The sequence below is a fragment of the Rutilus rutilus genome (genome assembly GCF_951802725.1).
Source record: "Rutilus rutilus genome assembly, chromosome: 5".
Taxonomy (NCBI): Eukaryota; Metazoa; Chordata; class Actinopteri; order Cypriniformes; family Leuciscidae; genus Rutilus; species Rutilus rutilus.
The window spans coordinates 4,627,063-4,646,270 of NC_140213.1; the positions used below are offsets into that span (position 1 = coordinate 4,627,063).

At 39.2% G+C, this 19,208-nt stretch overlaps 1 protein-coding gene across 5 annotated transcripts in view; it reads left to right on the forward strand.

The window, feature by feature from the left end:
* The window catches only part of gramd1bb (GRAM domain containing 1Bb), a 165,169-nt gene that overhangs the window by 126,705 nt on the left and 19,256 nt on the right, over positions 1-19,208 (forward strand). For 3 of the 5 annotated variants that reach the window (XM_084409068.1, XM_084409069.1, XM_084409066.1), the window contains 3 exons: positions 1,843-2,056; positions 14,437-14,457; positions 16,688-16,711. In XM_084409068.1, the coding sequence (XP_084265194.1) occupies positions 1,843-2,056; positions 14,437-14,457; positions 16,688-16,711 (259 nt within the window). Of the gene's footprint in view, positions 1-1,842; positions 2,057-4,397; positions 4,419-11,948; positions 11,973-14,436; positions 14,458-16,687; positions 16,712-19,208 lie in introns of all 5 variants that reach the window. The other 2 variants (XM_084409070.1, XM_084409067.1) reach the window with 2 other exon arrangements.

Sequence of the window (19,208 nt, forward strand, 5' to 3'; positions counted from 1 at the left end):
TATGCACATCAGTATATTGTAGTAAATTATAAAACAGTATGCAGCAATCACATATTCAGTGTGTATGGTTATATTTATTGTTTTTTTGGTCCATTTATTTATAAATGGATGCTGCCGTACTGGGACTTGTCCCTATGCCTAAAGCCCTCCCCTACATTCAACCCTACCCCTACCCCTAACCACACTGAACCTGCTGATCAGTAAAGGTGTCAATGTCATGTTGTACTGTGACCGTGCACTGGACATAATCTTTATTTGGAGAGAAATGACCTCATAATAATTACAATAATCCTGCTTCTTTTTCACAAGCAAGCCAAAGAGTGCATGTTTGGCATGTGACATGCTAGGATAAGCCTAAAATGTTTATGTGGTTTTCATTGGGAGTTTTGATGGCGTTTGGAGGTTGTCTTTCCAAGAAATCAAGTGACAACATAATCTTTCTAAGTTTTAAGTTCTTGATATTTGCTCCTTTTCTCATTTCCAGTGTTCTCATAGGTGATTCATCATAGTTGGGTAAACTTGGAAACTTGAACGGAAACTACAACAGATATCATTGTGTTGCCATTTGCTCGAATAACAAAAGAAAAAAATCCATGATAGTGTTTCCATGACTTTCCAAAATAGGAAAAGAAAAAAAAAAAAATTAATATGCCGTCATTCCCCAGCCGTATGTTCATAAAATGAACACTTCTTATTTTTTATGGAATATTGCATTTATTATAAATGATTTATCCGTGCACATCATTATTTATTTTTATTCATGTGCCTCGTAATCTTTAATCAAAATAACTTCTCCTCCCTCTTGCAGCGACATCTTGTCAGGGATGGGTGAAGGGATGAGGCGAGGACTCAAGAATGCAGATATGGGCTTTTTATTAATCAAAAAAAATAAAACAAATCAAACAAAAACTACCGCATGGGGGAAAGCATGACTGGCTGGACTAGGCAGGACAAGGCAGGAAACAACAGGGAGCAGGTAAACATGATACGCACATACGACAACCATCCGGCCCAGGACTGCAAACACTGAGGGAATAAAAAGGGAGAGCAAACTAAGCAGGGAACGAGGGAGGACAAGTAGGACAAATGAAGCTATAATCAGGTAACAAGAAGAGCGGGGTTAAGACTATAGACAGGAGAGCGCATAGAAACAAACATGACAACATGAAAAAGCACGTGACCGAAGAAATACACAAACCGCGTGTTACACAGAACACAACAACCCACGCGGCCCGAGTGAACTTGAAAACACACGCTCACACAACGAGACCAGAACGATGCTCATTCGCTCAAACACACGGAGCATGAATGCCTGAATCCCGACACAGAACCGAAACCAAACTAGACCGAAGTGACGGGATCTGAACACCATTCTCCACACACACACACACTCACACACAAAAAAACCCCACAGAAAACAGGAGAGTGTACGGCCCGAGCGAACTCGTAAACACACATGCTCATAATGACGAGACAGTCTGAGTGTCAGGGCTCTGTAAGCCACACTGAAGTGACAGAACCCTGACACATCTCTTCTCTGGCGGGACAATCCACAACCATCCAATCAATCCCCTAGGAAATGTAGTCCCGCCCTGCATTTTTTCTTGTTCGAGAAGCCATTTCACTCTTCACAATAGGGAAGAAAAGTCTATCGCAACTTCCATTTCATGCCGACTTGAAGTAGTTTTCTGTAATTTAATGCCAAGGAAATGCCACATAAAGTACAGTATTATAAAAAAAAACTTGCTAGCTAGATTTACATTGTTAATACCTGTGTAAATGTGTCATGACAGTCTGTGAAAAGTGTCCATTGTGGTGTTCTGTGTGTCTCGTTCTCTCCAGCACTGCCAGTAACTCTAACCGGAGTTCTCCTGCTTGCTCTCCGGTTCTGCGGAAGCGCTGTCGCTCTCCCACTCTGCAGAACGTCGAGACGGATAACATGGTGGAGAAAGGCTCTGAGCAGTCCGACACCTCCAGGTCCCCGTCCACCCCTGAGCAACTGGTCACGCGCACCTTCTCGGGACAGTCCACGCGCAGCGGGACCAAGAACTCCAAGGTAAGACCTTCTCACTCTACAACATCACCTCGGGTGGAAACCTGCTGTATTGTGAATCTGAGGCGCTTATGAAGATGTTGAACGGCCTTGTCTGAGATGCGGGGTCGTACCCGCTACATTACCTCTTGCTGTCCAATCATAGCATGTGTCAGACGCATAGACTCTGATTTGGCAGATTTTCTATTACTAAGCATCTTTTGGCCATTGTTAGAGCACCGCTGCTTTTAGGCCGTGTGTCCACCAAAGCGTTTTTTCTCGTGGCTGGTGTGTTTTTTCAATTGTTTTCAATGGGAGCGCCACGTTTTTAAGGCGCCATGAGCGTAACGAGGCGCTGAACGTCTTTTTTACAGGTCGCAGAGAGTTGAAGAATGTTCAACTTTGGGTAAAACGCAGCGCTCATCACTGTCAACCCAACCGCCCAATCACAGTGGAGGAGGGGCGGGACTAATACCACACCGACCAACCGCCACATTCTGCTTGTACAACGTCAACAGACGACAACAACTAGCATAATAGCAGAACAAAATCATTTAAAACAAGAGCCAGAGAAAATATGTTACATTGTATCGACATTTTAATACAGAATCAACACAGAAACAAAAAATATGTGTGAAATGAGATACTAGTAACACTTTCGCGGATATTCCGTATCATAAAGCAAAGTGTCTCAACTGAAAAAAACGCAACACTGGCAAAACGCTCTGAAGCGCCCACAGCTAGGCGTTTACAGCAGAGACTAGTGTTTTCAGCTGGCTAAAAACGCTTTGGTGGACACACGGCCTTACAGTCTTCTATTACCCAACCCATACTTTTTTCATCATTTTACAACAAAGTGTGCTATGCAGGTATACTGAATTGCTGTTAATTCTTTTACATATTTATTTTCACATTGCAATTGTTATGTTCAAAGGTGACTTTAGTTTAAACGAGTCTATCTCGGACAGGAAAGCACTCCTCCTGTGTTCTGTGAACATATGAAGTCAGGAAAGTGTGAAGTAATAATGAAAACATGTTCAATCAAGACCAAACCGAGTATCACCCACGCACACAAATACAGGACCTCAAATCCCAATCCGAAGGCTCATTCTCAGGAAACTGTGCCATTTATTATAGAAAATGGCAGGAAAATGTTGGTATTTATGTTTTGTCATTTCTTTTGAAAGAAATCTCTTCTGCTCACCAAGACTGCATGCATTTGGTCATTAAAAACAGTAATATTGTGAAATATTATTACTTTTTTAAATAGCTGTTTTCTATTGTAATATATTTTCAAATGTAATGTATTCCTGTGATCAAAGCTGAATTTTCAGCATCATTACTCACATGTGTCACATTCAGTGTCACATGATCCTTCAGAAATCATTCTAATATGATAATTTACTGCTTTTTATGTTGAACTCAGTTCAAACCATGATAAAAATAATAATAATAATTCAGGACTCATTGATTATTAAAAAGAACAGCATTTATTTATAATACAATTTTTTTGTAACTTTATAAATGTCTTTACTGTCACTTTTGATTAATTTAATGCATCCTTGCTGTATACAAATACTAATCTCTTTAGATTTTATATATATATATATATATATATATATATATATATATATATTACATTATTGTTATATAGAAAATACAAAAAAAAAAAAAAAAAAACATAAAAAAAATATTTGGCATGTAAATTAAATATTGTAAAATCTTATCAAATAATGTGACTAAGTTAAACAAGCATTCTTTAGTTAGGCCCCTGCTGGTAGATATGTGTAACTTCACCATCTGTTTCCACAAAGCATCTTTCTCAAACTGTTCTGTTTTCTGTCCTGAATGCTTATGGATAGATTTACATTATAAACCTCCTTGATGGAGACGCACACAAAACTGTCAGCTGACATCTTTTTCTGAGAATGACCCGGAGATATTTGTTAATATATTTTTAAGAACCGCTAATAGACTGGGCTAAACAACAGATGATTTGTTTATGCAGCTCTTTCTATGTTCCTATGCAAAACATCTCAAAAATCACATTCACATGTGGGAATGAATGGATGCATGAATGGAGAGATGATTATGTGAAATGATTTGTAAAATGCAGAGTAACTCACATCATCATTCTGTCTCATTTCAGCTGCTACAGTCGCTTGTTCTTCCTGTTTTCTTTGATTTTGTCACTCACTCTGCCATTTTTTTTTTCATTTTTTTTTTCTAGAGTTCAATGCTTTTGCTGATGTCATATAAAATGTCTTTGATCTAAACTTGACTATCATGTTCTTCTCGCTGTTTGTGGTTGTTCTGATTTGTGTTCCGTTTTCTGATTTCTGTTTTTCTCCTCGATGCATGCTAGTCTCACAAGCGACTTTCCAAAGTAAGCATTTCTCTCTTCTGTTCTGTATTCACTCAGTCTCTCGCCCTTGTTTACACCCGCTGTGTCTGCATACCTCCTCCAGTGATCTGTTTCTCTGTTATTGATTTGTCTTGTCTGACTCTGCTTGTTTGTGTGAATGCAAGTGTGTGTCCAAGTGTTTGTTTAAACAAATACCATCCGCTTTCCTGTTGGCAGCCGTATGTGTCACCTGTGATTCTTTTATTCTGCATAATAGTTCGATAATCGTTTAAAGAGATCAAGTATTTGACTCAGGCCTGCACAATTATGGTTAAAATATTGTTGTTTAATTGTTCTCATTTGATAAATGTATTTGGTTTCACTTTATTTTAAGGTGGCGTTGTTACAGTGTAATTTTAATTAAGTACATGTACTTGTATAGGGTTTGGTTTAGGGTTAGTTACTTGTAATTATGCAACATTTACCTTTATTGCTATAGTAAGTAAGATGTGTAATTGTCACCTTAAAATTTGGTGTTCCCATTTCCTTTTACATTTCATCAGAATTAATGCAATTTAACATAAGCACAAGTCAAGAGAACGCCAAATCATACGCATGGTTTATTTCACCTCATCTAGTTTATTTATCATGTACATTAATACATTATGTACATTTTGAAAACTGGTAAACCCTTAAGAGTGTTCACACAAAAAAACACTGAAACTGTGAAATTCCTAACATTAATTCCAATAATTCCAGATTATGTTAACATTTTTCTAATAAAACAACAAAAAATACTTTTTATCATAGCGCAGATGTTGCATAAGTGTATTCATTCCACAACCACAATCTCAAACAAAATGTGACCCTGGATCACAAAACCAGTCACATGTCGCACTGGTGTATTTGTGGCAATAGCCAACATTATACATTGTATGGGTCAAAATTATTAATTTTTCTTTTATGCCTAAAATCATTAAGCTATTAAGTAAAGATCATGTTTCATGAAGATATTTTGTAAATTTCCTACCGTAAATATATAAAACATTTGTTTTTGTGAGTGAATGCTGCACAATCGCGAACATAATTGTAGAACTTTAAAGGCGATTTTCTCAATGTTTAGATTTTTTTGCACCCTCAGATTCCAGATTTTCAAATAGTTGTATCTCGACCAAATATTGTCCTAACAAACTATACATCAATGGGAAGCTTATTTATTCAGCTTTCAGTTGATATCAAAAAATTTACCCATGTGACTGGTTTTGTGGTCCAGGGTCACAACTAATCGAGATTCAAGTATGGATTTATTCAACGTGATCTCATTAGTATTCGTAGGTACATTTACTTACGTTTCTAGAGACAATGAAATGCACAATATTGGCATATCGACAGCACTAAAACGTAATTTATATATGTATGAACAACTTTACAGATGTACAAATGTGTATGAATCCCTGTTGATGATGATGATTAATATATTGATTTTATTGTATTCAATTGTCATATCAATGACACAATAAGGATTACAAAATGTTAAACAAGACTACACTTTAAAACATTTAAATGAATAACATTTCTGTAATCGTTTAACCATTATTTATTTAGTTTGCTGTGGAACACAGATGGCATTTTCTCATTATTGTCTTAAGCTGTGACTGACAACAGAACCATAAAATATGCCAAAAATGCAACATAAATTCACAAAAGTAGTCTGTGTAATCCATATCTTCGGACTTTTTAGTTTGATCCGAATCAAAATTACAGGTGTGAAACCTCCCCCAGACCACGGTCCAGACCAAACAGACGAAATTTGGTCCGACGAAAAGAGGTAGTCTCGGTCCGGATCAAACTGAACAAAGGTTTGGTTCGTTTCTAGTGTGAAAGCATTTTCTGTATGGTTCGGACTTTCAGACCATTTACAGGAAGTTCCGGTGGTTCCCGCGTAGCATAAACAACTGAAGAAGAATATTTATGTGCAGATCTATCAGTCCTGCCCACAGCGTTTCTTCCAGCTGATTCACGCACACACACACACACACAAACATATCTGTCCTGCGTCCTGCCGGCGACGGTAAAATGTTCGCACGACGAGGACGTTCATTTGGCGATTTTGAACTAGCCTTGAATATAGTTGGTGCTGCAAGGAGTAATGCCGTAATAATAACAGTATAGTGGCAACGATATGTGTCTGTTCATTCATTCTTGTCAAAGTTACCTGCGAATTGACAACATGCTGACGTCAGTCACACGTCCGTTTACAAATCAATCAATGTCAAGATGCAGCCCATATACAGTGAGGAAAATAAGTATTTGAACACCCTGCTATTTTGCAAGTTTTCCCACTTGGAAATCATGGAGGGGTCTGAAATTGTCATCGTAGGTGCATGTCCACTGTGAGAGACATAATCTAAAAAAAAAAAATCCAGAAATCACAATGTATGATTTTTTAACTATTTATTTGTATGATACAGCTGCAAATAAGTATTTGAACACCTGAGAACACCTTTGTTTGCAATTACAGAGGACAAACGTTTCCTGTAGTTTTTCACCAGGTTTGCACACACTGCAGGAGGGATTTTGGCCCACTCCTCCACACAGATCTTCTCTAGATCAGTCAGGTTTCTGGGCTGTCGCTGAGAAACACGGAGTTTGAGCTCCCTCCAAAGATTCTCTATTGGGTTTAGGTCTGGAGACTGGCGAGGCCACGCCAGAACCTTGATATGCTTCTTACAGAGCCACTCCTTGGTTATCCTGGCTGTGTGCTTCGGGTCATTGTCATGTTGGAAGACCCAGCCTCGACCCATCTTCAATGCTCTAACTGAGGGAAGGAGATTGTTCCCCAAAATCTCGCAATACATGGCCCCGGTCATCCTCTCCTTAATACAGTGCAGTCGCCCTGTCCCATGTGCAGAAATAACCCCCAAAGCATGATGCTACCACCCCCATGCTTCACAGTAGGGATGGTGTTCTTGGGATGGTACTCATCATTCTTCTTCCTCCAAACACGTTTAGTGGAATTATGACCAAAAAGTTCTATTTTGGTCTCATCTGACCACATGACTTTCTCCCATGACTCCTCTGGATCATCCAAATGGTCATTGGAAAACTTAAGACGGGCCTTGACATGTGCTGGTTTAAGCAGGGGAACCTTCCGTGCCATGCATGATTTCAAACCATGACGTCTTAGTGTATTACCAACAGTAACCTTGGAAACGGTGGTCCCAGCTCTTTTCAGGTCATTGACCAGCTCCTCCCGTGTAGTTCTGGGCTGATTTCTCACTTTTCTTAGGATCATTGAGACCCCACGAGGTGAGATCTTGCATGGAGCCCCAGTCCGAGGGAGATTGACAGTCATGTTTATCTTCTTCCATTTTCTAATGATTGCTCCAACAGTGGACCTTTTTTCACCAAGCTGCTTGGCAATTTCCCCGTAGCCCTTTCCAGTTTTGTGGAGGTGTACAATTTTGTCTCTAGTGTCTTTGGACAGCTCTTTGGTCTTGGCAGTGTTAGTAGTTGGATTCTTACTGATTGTATGGGGTGGACAGGTGTCTTTATGCAGCTAACGACCTCAAACAGGTGCATCTAATTTAGGATAATAAATGGAGTGGAGGTGGACATTTTAAAGGCAGACTAACAGGTCTTTGAGGGTCAGAATTCTAGCTGATAGACAGGTGTTCAAATACTTATTTGCAGCTGTATCATACAAATAAATAGTTAAAAAATCATATATTGTGATTTCTGGATTTTTTTTTTTAGATTATGTCTCTCACAGTGGACATGCACCTACGATGACAATTTCAGACCCCTCCATGATTTCTAAGTGGGAGAACTTGCAAAATAGCAGGGTGTTCAAATACTTATTTTCCTAACGAATAACGTGAGTTCACGTAGTGTTTAAGCGTAGCGCGTCTGTGTTGCACACTATTGGCCGACGCTTGTCATGTGTGTGATGCGTGTGACGTACAACACAGACGCGCTGCGCTAAAACACTACGTGAAAAGACTCGAGGCCCAGAGAGAAGGAAATGAATAGTGGAATAAAGTCGTTATTTTTGTTTGTTTTTGCGCACAAAAAGTATTCTCGTCGCTTGATAAACTTAAGATTGAGCCACTGGAGTCACTTGGACTACATTAACGATCTCTTTAATAACTTTTCTGGGCCAGCAAGTTTCATTCCCTTAGAAGCCTATGGAGGGTGATCCAGCTCTCAGATTTAATCAAAAATATCTTAATTTGTGTTCCGAAGATGAACGAAGGTCTTACGGGGTTGGAACGACATGAGGGTGAGTAATTACTGACAGAATTTTCATTTTTGGGTGAACTAACCCTTTAACAACCAAGAAAACTAACCAGGAACTCAGGAAGGCAAAACAGGAACAGAACACAATGGCTGTGTTCGAAATCGCCCCCTTATTCACTATTCCCTACATTAGTCCACTAATATAGTTCACCTGAGGGAGTGAATGAAAACGAGTGAGTGAATTCGGACACAGTGCACCGGAAGGCCTGCCGCTTTTCCATAGCTTGCTGTTTATTAACTGTTTATTATCTGTCGTGGAAACTAGCATGTATAAACCTTAATTAAACTATTTAATAATACATTAAAAAGGAATTTATACCTGTATGATATTATGCTGTAGCCACATTGGACCAGCGTTTTGAATGGATGTATGGATGATTCAGTTTCAGCGCCATCTTCTGGCGAGATGCAGGAATTCATTCGGCATGACCCTCACAGTGCATTATGGGTATTCTCTAGCCGCTGAGTGTACATCGGTTGTACCAGAGAATGTCTAATATGGCGAGAAGTTTCACTCTCACTACACTTCCGGCTTCTGAACTGGTTGCAGTTCCACTCTGATTCCATATGAGGGCGCTCACAGGACGAGTGCAGAATGAATGGAGGTCAATGGCGGTATACCCCTCAAAATCCACTTTTCTCAGGATATAATTTTTTGTCTAGTAATTTGAATGTTGTATTCGAAAGGAGATGCAAAGAAATTACACATTGCTGGGTGTTCGATTTTTTAGAGTCACTTATTTGCTTTAAAAAAGTCTTTCAAAATGTCAATGACGTCAGAATGCTGACGTCATTAGCAGAATGCTAGCGTGTTATGGGCAACAACAACTCAACCTGTAAGAAATCAAAACGACATAAGTACTCGTTCATTCAACTTTCGACCTAAAACCCATGTTGAACTTGCAAAACCTACAATCAAATCTGAGATTTCTCAACGGCAATCGGGTGAAAGAGACAAATTTAGCCGTCTAGCCCCATTGACTCCCATTCATTTTGCACTCATGGCGAGCGCCCCCCAGTGGAACTCTGGTGGTACTACAACCAAAATTCGGTACAATAGGGCTTAATAGGGAGTGGACAGGCTCTCCGTAGACGGGCTCTGGTTGTACACTCGTCATTGCGGTGCATTGTGGGATTGAATGAGTGCACTCGATAACGTTCGGACACCACTACAAATGGCTGTCCCCTCAAATAGTGCCCTATTTAAGAGTATAGGGGGGGGTTTGGGATAGTCTTACTATGATATTAGACATAGGCACATAGCCTATAATAAAATGAATTTTCAAACCTGAACCAAACATATTTTTATTCAAAGATCAACAGTCTGTCATTAATCTTTAGTCTGCCACAAAAAAACAACAACATTAAAATCATGAACTCAAATTTCATTGTGACCAAAAAAAAAAAAAAAAGACTGTTGTAACAGTGCATAAATCAGACATTTCAGGCTATATAGCCTAACACTAATAAGCCTTATGCCAAAATTATTATTATGACGAAACTGTCGGTCATTAAATAAGAAAACTAAATAATTGTGTAGATGATTTGCTTTGTGTAACCCAACATCAGACATTAGGCCGAAGTATTTTTTTGCACACAGTGCCGCGACCAATCAATCACTTCTTTATGACTGGCTGCCTGCACATTCAGTGTACTCGCGGCTGCGGCAACTCACGCTCGCTTATCAATGCATTTAAATTCGCGCCTACGGTATCTTTGTAGAACTTCAAAAAAAGAAGAAAAAAAAAGATGCTGCAGCCAATGAGCAGCCGGCGGGGGCTGGCTGCAGGACGACTCAACCTCCACTGACAGTTTTTAATGTTTTATCAGACAATAACTACTCAAGAATTTGCTTTAGTATAATTTTCGGGACAATTAGGGCCGGATTCGGGATTCGGGACAACAGCTTCGATTTCGGGACTGTCCCGAATTTTTCGGGACGTCTGGTCACCCTATCTATACAATTGTTTTGTTGTTTGGGGTAGGTTTAAGGGATTTAAAAATGTATCTATAAAATGGTAAAAGGGCAATTATACAAATATCTTTATGATTATTTTTTTTTTTTAGGTAAATACGTAATAATGTTTACGTTTGATTGTTGTTAATACGTCCAAATTGTACGTTTCAGCATAATTTTTTTTTACGTTTTGTACCTGTAAATGTTACGTATTAATACTTGTGTATTAACAATGAGACCAGGCTGATTTAGTACAGTTCGTCACTGAGAATATTTGATGGTAGATTTATTCGTAAACAGCACAAGCCATCACGTGAAGAAACACAGACTGGCTGTATTACACTCATTTGAGCAAAATATCGCACTGGAGACCGCTAAACTCCGACGTACATGTTTGCCTGTGTTTTCAGATCATCAGTGCATTTTCTGCATCCCAGAGAAAGCATGTGTGCATGGTTGACATGTTGGGAAGTTTGAGGAAAACACTGTGTGATCTCATCATGGCCTCCACCATGAGAGGGCCGTCTTTATCTACGCCTATATTAAAGAGATTATGCATTCATTTAAATTGTGGGTAAAACTTTGAGCAGTTTTAATCTATATGACTTTAGAAGGCTGTGTGATGAAATCATTGAATAATCAGCTCTACTGTATGTGTCTGTGTTTTCAGACAGGTAATGATTTATGTAGTAGATTGAGGGAATTCCCAACCCAGGAATTCCTGACTGTTTTCTGATCGATAATTTAGTACAAGAGTGTAAATCTTTTAATTATTAATCAATCCCATGTAAAACAGACCATAAATCTATCTATCTATCTATCTATCTATCTATCTATCTATCTATCTATCTATCTTTCTATCTTTCTTTCTTTCTTTCTTTCTTTCTTTCTTTCTTTCTTTCTTTCTTTCTTTCTTTCTTTCTTTCTTTCTTTCTTTCTTTCTGAAGCACATGTGATTCCAACAGTTAGTATGATGCTATGTTAATGACTCAATAATCTAATTAATAGGACAAGAAACAATTCAAATTGCATGTAGGTTGGATTTAGTAAGGGTACTTTTATAGATTTGTTTGATATTATTTTAATAGACATTGCTCTCTACTCCGTCCTCTATTTTGGAGTCTTTTATTTTGTAGGAGTGTTCTTGTGATGCTTTAAAATGCTGTTAGGTAGGCAGCCGACTGACACGAGCAACGCCAAGGTCATGGGTTCGATTCCTAGGGAACACACTTTGGATAACGGCATGTGCCGAATGCATAAAATGAGCTTCCAGTTTCTCTGTTTTTCTTTTTCATTCTGTTTTCATTGTTTTACAGTATGACAGATTAAACCTGATTAAAGTAAGCATTTCATGTTGTTCTTCGATTGACCCCTGAACTAACACTACCTTAAGTGTTAGTTCATCCGTGTTAGCACTCCTGAACTATTCTTCCAAGCCCCCTCTCTCTCTCTCTCTCTCTCTCTCTCTCTGTCCATATGTACACACGAAAGACCCGTCTCACACCTCTCTTGAGTTTAGATCAGATTAGCCCACATTAAACCGCCCAATCCCTGAGCCTTGACGGAATAGACCAGTATGTGTGTTAGCAGGTCTATGTGAGTTTATCTATAGGTTTAAAGGGTCATGGACGAGACACAGCTTGAGTGTGTTGCAGGTCAGGCTAATCTTTCACAGTAACACACACACACACACAGGTGTCCTTCTTTTTGGAGCAGTAGGCTAATTGAATGGCTTATCGGCTGACACACACTTCTTGTTGTTTTGTCTGCTCACTTTAACCAAGACTATAAAACAAGTGAGCCCATTATGTGTCATAGCTTTTCAAACTAATAAAGCGTGAGAATTTATCTTCAGCTTCCCTTCAGCTTCAGAAGATCTGTAAAGCTAGTTTATCTCCAAAATTCAGACTGTTTTTGGAAAGACATGTATCTCACACTACTGTTTTTGTTAACATTTATTTTTTCCATGAGTTGTTGGCTAGGCCGGTAATCATGTCCTTAAAGACCCCATGAAATGTTTTCGACGAGTGCAAATTTATGTCTTGTGTTGATCCTTTTGAAACAAGTTGGGGTCGGATGTATCAAATGGTTTGACCTTTTAGTTAATGACACAACCTGGCGAGTCACTTTGCAAGATATAGGGCCCTATTTTAACGATCTGAAACGCAAGTATCAAGCGTGAAACGCAAGTAACTTTGTGGGTGGATCTCGGGCGCTGTTGCTATTATACCGGCGGGATAAATGACTCTTGCGCCCGACGCAAATCTAAAAGGGGTTGGTCTGAAGTAGCTTCATTACTCATAGGTGTGGTTTGGGCATAACGTGAAATAAACCAATCAGAGCGACATCTCACATTCCCTTTAAGAGCAGGCGCGCTTGTTCCATGGCGGTTTGCTATTATAACGGTGGATTTGCCAGGCGCACGCCAGGAGCGGTTCACAGCCGAGGAGACCGACGTTCTCGTCAGGGCCGTAAAACACAGAGAAGTGACATTGGGGATGGGAGAAACCCACCCAAATTAGCTTCGGTTAAACAGGCGTATACAAATTTTGGTAAACGTGTAAGCTAGATGTATGCCTATCTTCATGGACACCACAATTATTTCCCTTGTGTCGAAATACTTTTCCTTGTAATTAAGTATGGTTTGCAAAAATGGCAACTGCTGCGTCTGTGTGTAGATGAGAGAAGCAAAGTGCATGCGCGTTGTGCACACGCTACATTATGGCCAAGCATGCGCCCTGAAAATAGCATCTGAATGACCCCTAATTTCCACCAACTGCGGAATGGCTGCGGATCCGCTCCGGAACGGCGGCGGAGTCAATAGGTTTCCATTAAAGTCAATGTGTGTATTTTCATTGACTGCGGAACGGCTGCGTTCTGACTCCGGCGATCCGCAGCTCTCCGGAGCAGATACGCGTAGAGCTTCTATTTTTGCCGGATGCCGGAGAGCTGCGCAGCAATTCAGCCCTTATATCGCGTGTTCATACGTGAATTCGCGAGATCTCGTGGGTCCTCCTGACTTCAGCTGTTAGTCATGGCCGCAGCCGTTCCGCAACAAATCCGGACCTGGTGGGTATTGAAGGACAGCGGAGCACGGAGCTGACACGCAGCCGTTCCGCAGTTGCTGGAAATCCGGGGTAACGCGCCAGTTTTCTGAAACTGCAAAATAGCACCAGGGAACGTTTGCGCCAGAACACGCCTCCTCTTTTCGCTGAACCGCCCCCGGGAGTGCAAGTTCATTCCCTAATTTACAGACGTGCGTCTGTGGAGGGAAAAGTCCGCTGTGCGCGGGTGCAAAATAGGAATGATACATGCGTCGCTGTACAAAGTCAATTACGCTGGGTGCAAGATAGGGCATTTAAATAGATGTTTTGGCCTGAGTGAAACAACACTCAGGATCATCTAGACTGAGCTGGACTGTGTTGAGTTATAAATAGAGCGGTAGTGATGTCACGCCTGTACACAAACACCCCCTGAAAAGTCTCTTTAAGTTTCTATTTTGGTTCATGCGGGTGTGAATTTGTCTTATTCCCATGACATTTCACCTTTGAAACTGCTCATTTAGCCATCTATCTTTGTATCTCTCTATTTGTGGAAAGGCCAAATGATGAATACGTGTAATTATGCAGTGAAGGGAAATGTCAGACTAACAGACTTTAGCAGCTGTCACATGACAGGCCCTCGGCCAACCCTCAGTCTGTGAACACACACTGTGTGTGAGGGGGCGTTTGCAAATAAAGCTCTGCATAGCTACTCTTTTGCTCTCCGTAATATAATAATAATATTCTTCTCCTTCTCTTTCAGAAAAGCCAGAGCTGGTACAACGTAAGTCACACTTCCTATTAATTGTGTGTGTGTGTTCGTGCGTGTGTGTGTAATACTTGTACTATTGATTGTGTGTCCACCTACTTTGAAATATAAACAGCCATAAATGTTACTATACAGTGCGTTCTTTGTGTTACAGTAACATGACATTGTTTGGGCAAGGGAGCAGGATAACTGAATTACTTGTATTTTATTTATCATTTAATTATTGTTTTATAATAGGGATTTTTTATTTTTTTTGAGAATTACTTTCAAATTTACTTTGCATGTGTCAGATGTGAAGATTGACGTGATCAAACGAGAATTATGGTGTTGTTTTAATAATGATTTACAGATGTGTTGCTCTTTCCTCTGTCATTCAGCGGTTCAGCTGCAAATATTATCGGACTCACGCTCTTGTTATCAATTTCCTCATTATTTACATCTGTGTGTCAACGTGACTGATTACAACCATCCGCCTCTTCAAGTTTTGGGTCAACATTGTTGTGTATCACACATAGTGTGTCAGAAATTCATAGCAACATACCTTAGTATTTACATGGTACCAGTGCTTTAAGTGGGCCGGTACGCGCCGGTACTCAGTACCGCCACTTCCAAATATAGCTCTTGAGCGTACCGCCACCTGTCCGTGCGCCCAGAACGTGCTTTTAGCGTACCGGTACGCTCGTTTGCACATCTGTTTTAATCCTTTGTCTGCGCTGCCGCTTTACTTCACAATGCACGCTTCCTCCTTGTTTATACTTTCGCCTGGCTCCGCCGCGCGAGTCTCCGCAGACTACGCGCGCAATCCGCGCACCTCCCCAAACGGACGAGGTGTTTATACTTGACGCGCTCGCCGTTGTACTAATCTTTGAAACGATAGGGGCGACTCGAGTAATTGTCCTCTAAACCATCAGGAATCAGCGGTGAGAAGATGAAAGCTATACACACGTGACAATGTTTATTTTAGTACACCACCACCAATAACACACTACAAACAGAATCGTGTAAAACCCAGTAAACCCTGAGATTATTACTCGTGACAATAAAACAAAATATATGGATATGAGAATGTGTATAAAAAAAAAATTAACAATATCTTATATTTTCTAATTTCACTAAATATTTCATTAAGTTTCGTGAAGATTTTTACTAAACATGGACCTTTATGTTCATTAAAAATACTTTTTATGCTATTGTATGCTAATTTTTTAAATGTAAGCAACGAATTTAGACTTGCAAACTGGGTGCCGGTGTGGTGAGAAGTTCGAGCTCGTTATTTATGTTCAGTAGCTCTTTCTACAGTAGCTCTTTCTAAGGGTATTTTTTCAATACCATTTTGCACATTTTATTTATGTTCAGTAGCTCTTTCTAGCTCAAACAAATCCACAAACTAATACAAGGATTTATTATTTTTTTATAAGGTCGTCTGTTGACTACTGTATATAAAACCCCTTCAGTTGTTGTTACCTCAGGGGAGGAGGGGAGTCAGCAAAAAAAAAAAAAAAAATTTTTTATAGAGTACCGGCACCTCTTTTGGGCCACTTAAAGCACTGCATGGTACTATGAGGTACTTTTGCCTAAAGGAACAATTAAAGCACTTATTTTACAGTCCATGTACTTGTAGCAATTACAATAACTTTGAATACTTTTTATGTTATATCATTAATTATCATTATAGTATGGAGCCCCACACATGACATGCGGGAAAAACATGCATATCGTTCCCACGACTTATTAATACGTCATCACGTTTTACTAATTCGTTCTCTTTTAAACTGTGTGCACGATATAATAATTTTTTTCTTGGTTAACTAAATCATGGCCATGTTGTTTTATTCATTCCCTTGTCTAAAGCACAACGAGGGAACAAATTTGTACAACGTGGCCACGATTTACTAAATCGAGGGAACAAATTATTATATTGTGTTTATGATTTACTGAGGGAACTAATTAGGAAATCATAGCCATGATTTTCTAAAACGAGAGGACGAATCCTTAATTCGTGGCCAGTATATAAAAAATAAAAATGATCCCGGGCTCTGCATAATACAAATATCAAGGTTTTTTTTGGTTTTTTAGACCATTAGCCACAAGAGAGCGGAGTTGTATCATAATCCTTCAATCACTTTTCATTCCACAATATCTTCCTTTTTTCTTCAATCCTTTATCTTTGCTTTCTTTTTCTGTCTGTGGTTCTTTTCGTCTGCTCCTCTCTCCTCTCTCTCTTTCGTTGACTTTTTCTCTTCAGCATGAGAGACAGCACATTCTCAGAGTAAGCATGATTTTACACTCCACTTCCTGTTTCCTGTCACACCGAGCGTCAGTATGAGGACTGAACCGAGTCTGTAAGGCTTCTCTAACAGTGGCTTTGGCATGCGTGTGCTCCTCTAATGACCTAATCATAGCATCTTCCTTTATGAACTTTATTAAACCAAAGGCTAAAACACACAACGCACGGCATTAATACCCTCTTGTGAAAAAGAAGTACACTTTACCATACTTTTATACAGTTAAAATTATAATTAAGTACTTAACATGTAACACATCATAATAAGGGTACTTCATTAAAGCATGACAAAAGATTATTAAACCTTAATGATTTAAAATGTACTTTAAAGTACAACATTTAATTTGGCATTAATGCAAAGCACACTTGCACTTAAGCGTGTTAAGAAGCAATCATGTAAGTGTACTCTCTTTAAGTGTATTTAAATGGCCATTTATTTCATTAATATTATATTATCTGCAAGCACAGTCTTTTAAAAATATACTTTTAAGATTTAAAGTACACTACAAGCACAGATTCAATACAATTAAGCGCACTTCTTTTTCACAAGAACCTGCATGGTGGCAGCGTTAGAGAGTCGCAATAAATAGACTGTGCATCTCTCTGATTGGCTCTGGTTCTCAGCGGCGTGATGTGATTGGTTGATAACACTGCACATGCATGGATGTGAGTTGTTGATGCATACTAAATGCACACTTGGCAGTTCAGCAGCGGGATCTCATGCAGTGGCATTGACGTCTTATTTAAAGAGTGTTGTACATTTTTGATGCATTGTCTGTGGCGTGTATATGTGTGTGTTCATATGGGCAGTGATGATCTCCCATGGCCCTGAGAGCTCTGTGATTACATCTCAACCGTTTCCATGTGAGTTCTGAGCCCTACTGACCACCAAAGTGAATGTTGACCACTGCATTGTTGTATTGCAGATTATGTTTGGTTTATAAGAGACAGCTCAATGCCATCTGACACTGTACAGAAGCAAAGGTTGTATGTAGTTTATTTTAGGGCGGCAGTTTCATGACACATTTGTTCTCGCTACTGTCAAGGTAGAATTGGGAAAGTCATAAACAGGGAGTGTGAATCGAAAGAGGTTGTGTAACATTATCCCAGAGCAGACGCCTCACACAAAGGCCTTTTCATTTTATAGCTGTGATCATCACACATGTTTGCACTGCATCTAAATGATTCAAAGAGATTTCCTGCAGAGATCAACTCGATTCCTTCAGTATAGTTTTTATGTAACATGTTTGGACAGTTTGAATATAGGCTGAAAACATTTGACTATATACATTATACCGTGCAATGTATTGTTTTAACGTATAAGACTTCACCAACCTTGAATTGACTTCCTTCGGTGAAGTTCTATCCTTAAAAAGTTCACCTGAAAAACATCTATTATTTACACATTTCCATGTTGTTCCAAATCTTTCTTCTGTGGAACATATTGAAGGATATTTTGTTTTTTTTTTGTTTTTTTCCTGTATTCAATGGAAGTCAATGGTCACCAACACTGTTTGGTCACCAACATTCTTTAAAATGTTCATTTTTGTCTGATCAATCAAACTTTAAGGTTTGAACTCCCGCAATGGAAGTCTTGGTTGGGGAATCTCATATGTATGCTAAAACAATAAATCGTACATGAGACAAATAGTACACATGATAAATAGTTTTAGGGCCAGATTTACTAAACAGGGCAAATTAGCAAAGGGCAAAGAGAGCTCAATCCCATAAAAGTGCCGATGGGAGTGGAAAGTTCTGCGGGTGATCTACTGACGACATGCAAATTAAAGAATACAGACGCAGCCGGATCATTTCCATAATGATCAATGCAATCTACCAAGAGCAGCGCAAATTACCATCTGGTTTAAGTCATGCTTTTTGGGGGCGTTAAATAATGGCGCAAATACCTTGACTAGCGCAAACATAATAAATCACCTTGCATGTTTCATTTAAATACTCTTCTCCCATAAATTTTGCACCTGAAATGGAAATCCTACAAATGCTAATAATAAGGTCAACCCTGTCCATGCCTTTTCAGCGCGTCTCTTGGGTAAATGCTGACAGTAGCTTTATAACACCAAAAGAGGGTTTGCGCTGGCCTAAGCTGTTACTAAATCTGGCCCATAATTGTACGTTTTAAGGAACATTTCAAAAGTTCAATATTTCAAAGTTACTCAGAGTACATACTATACTTTCACCGGAAACTCAAATAAATGCGTGTGAACTGAAGTTGTGTTTGCATGAGGAGGTAACCATAGAAAACAGTTATTATTAATTAGTTACTAACAAAACATCTGTACTGGTATTATATATGGCTTTATTATAAATATAGATCACACATACTGTATATAACATTACTACTTTAGTGTGTTTTAAAGGCATTTAAAGGGATAGTTCACCAAAAATTAGTTCACCACATTTTTTTCCTCCATACAATGAAAATCAATGGTCACCAAAATGTACTTTAAACACTCTTTAAAGT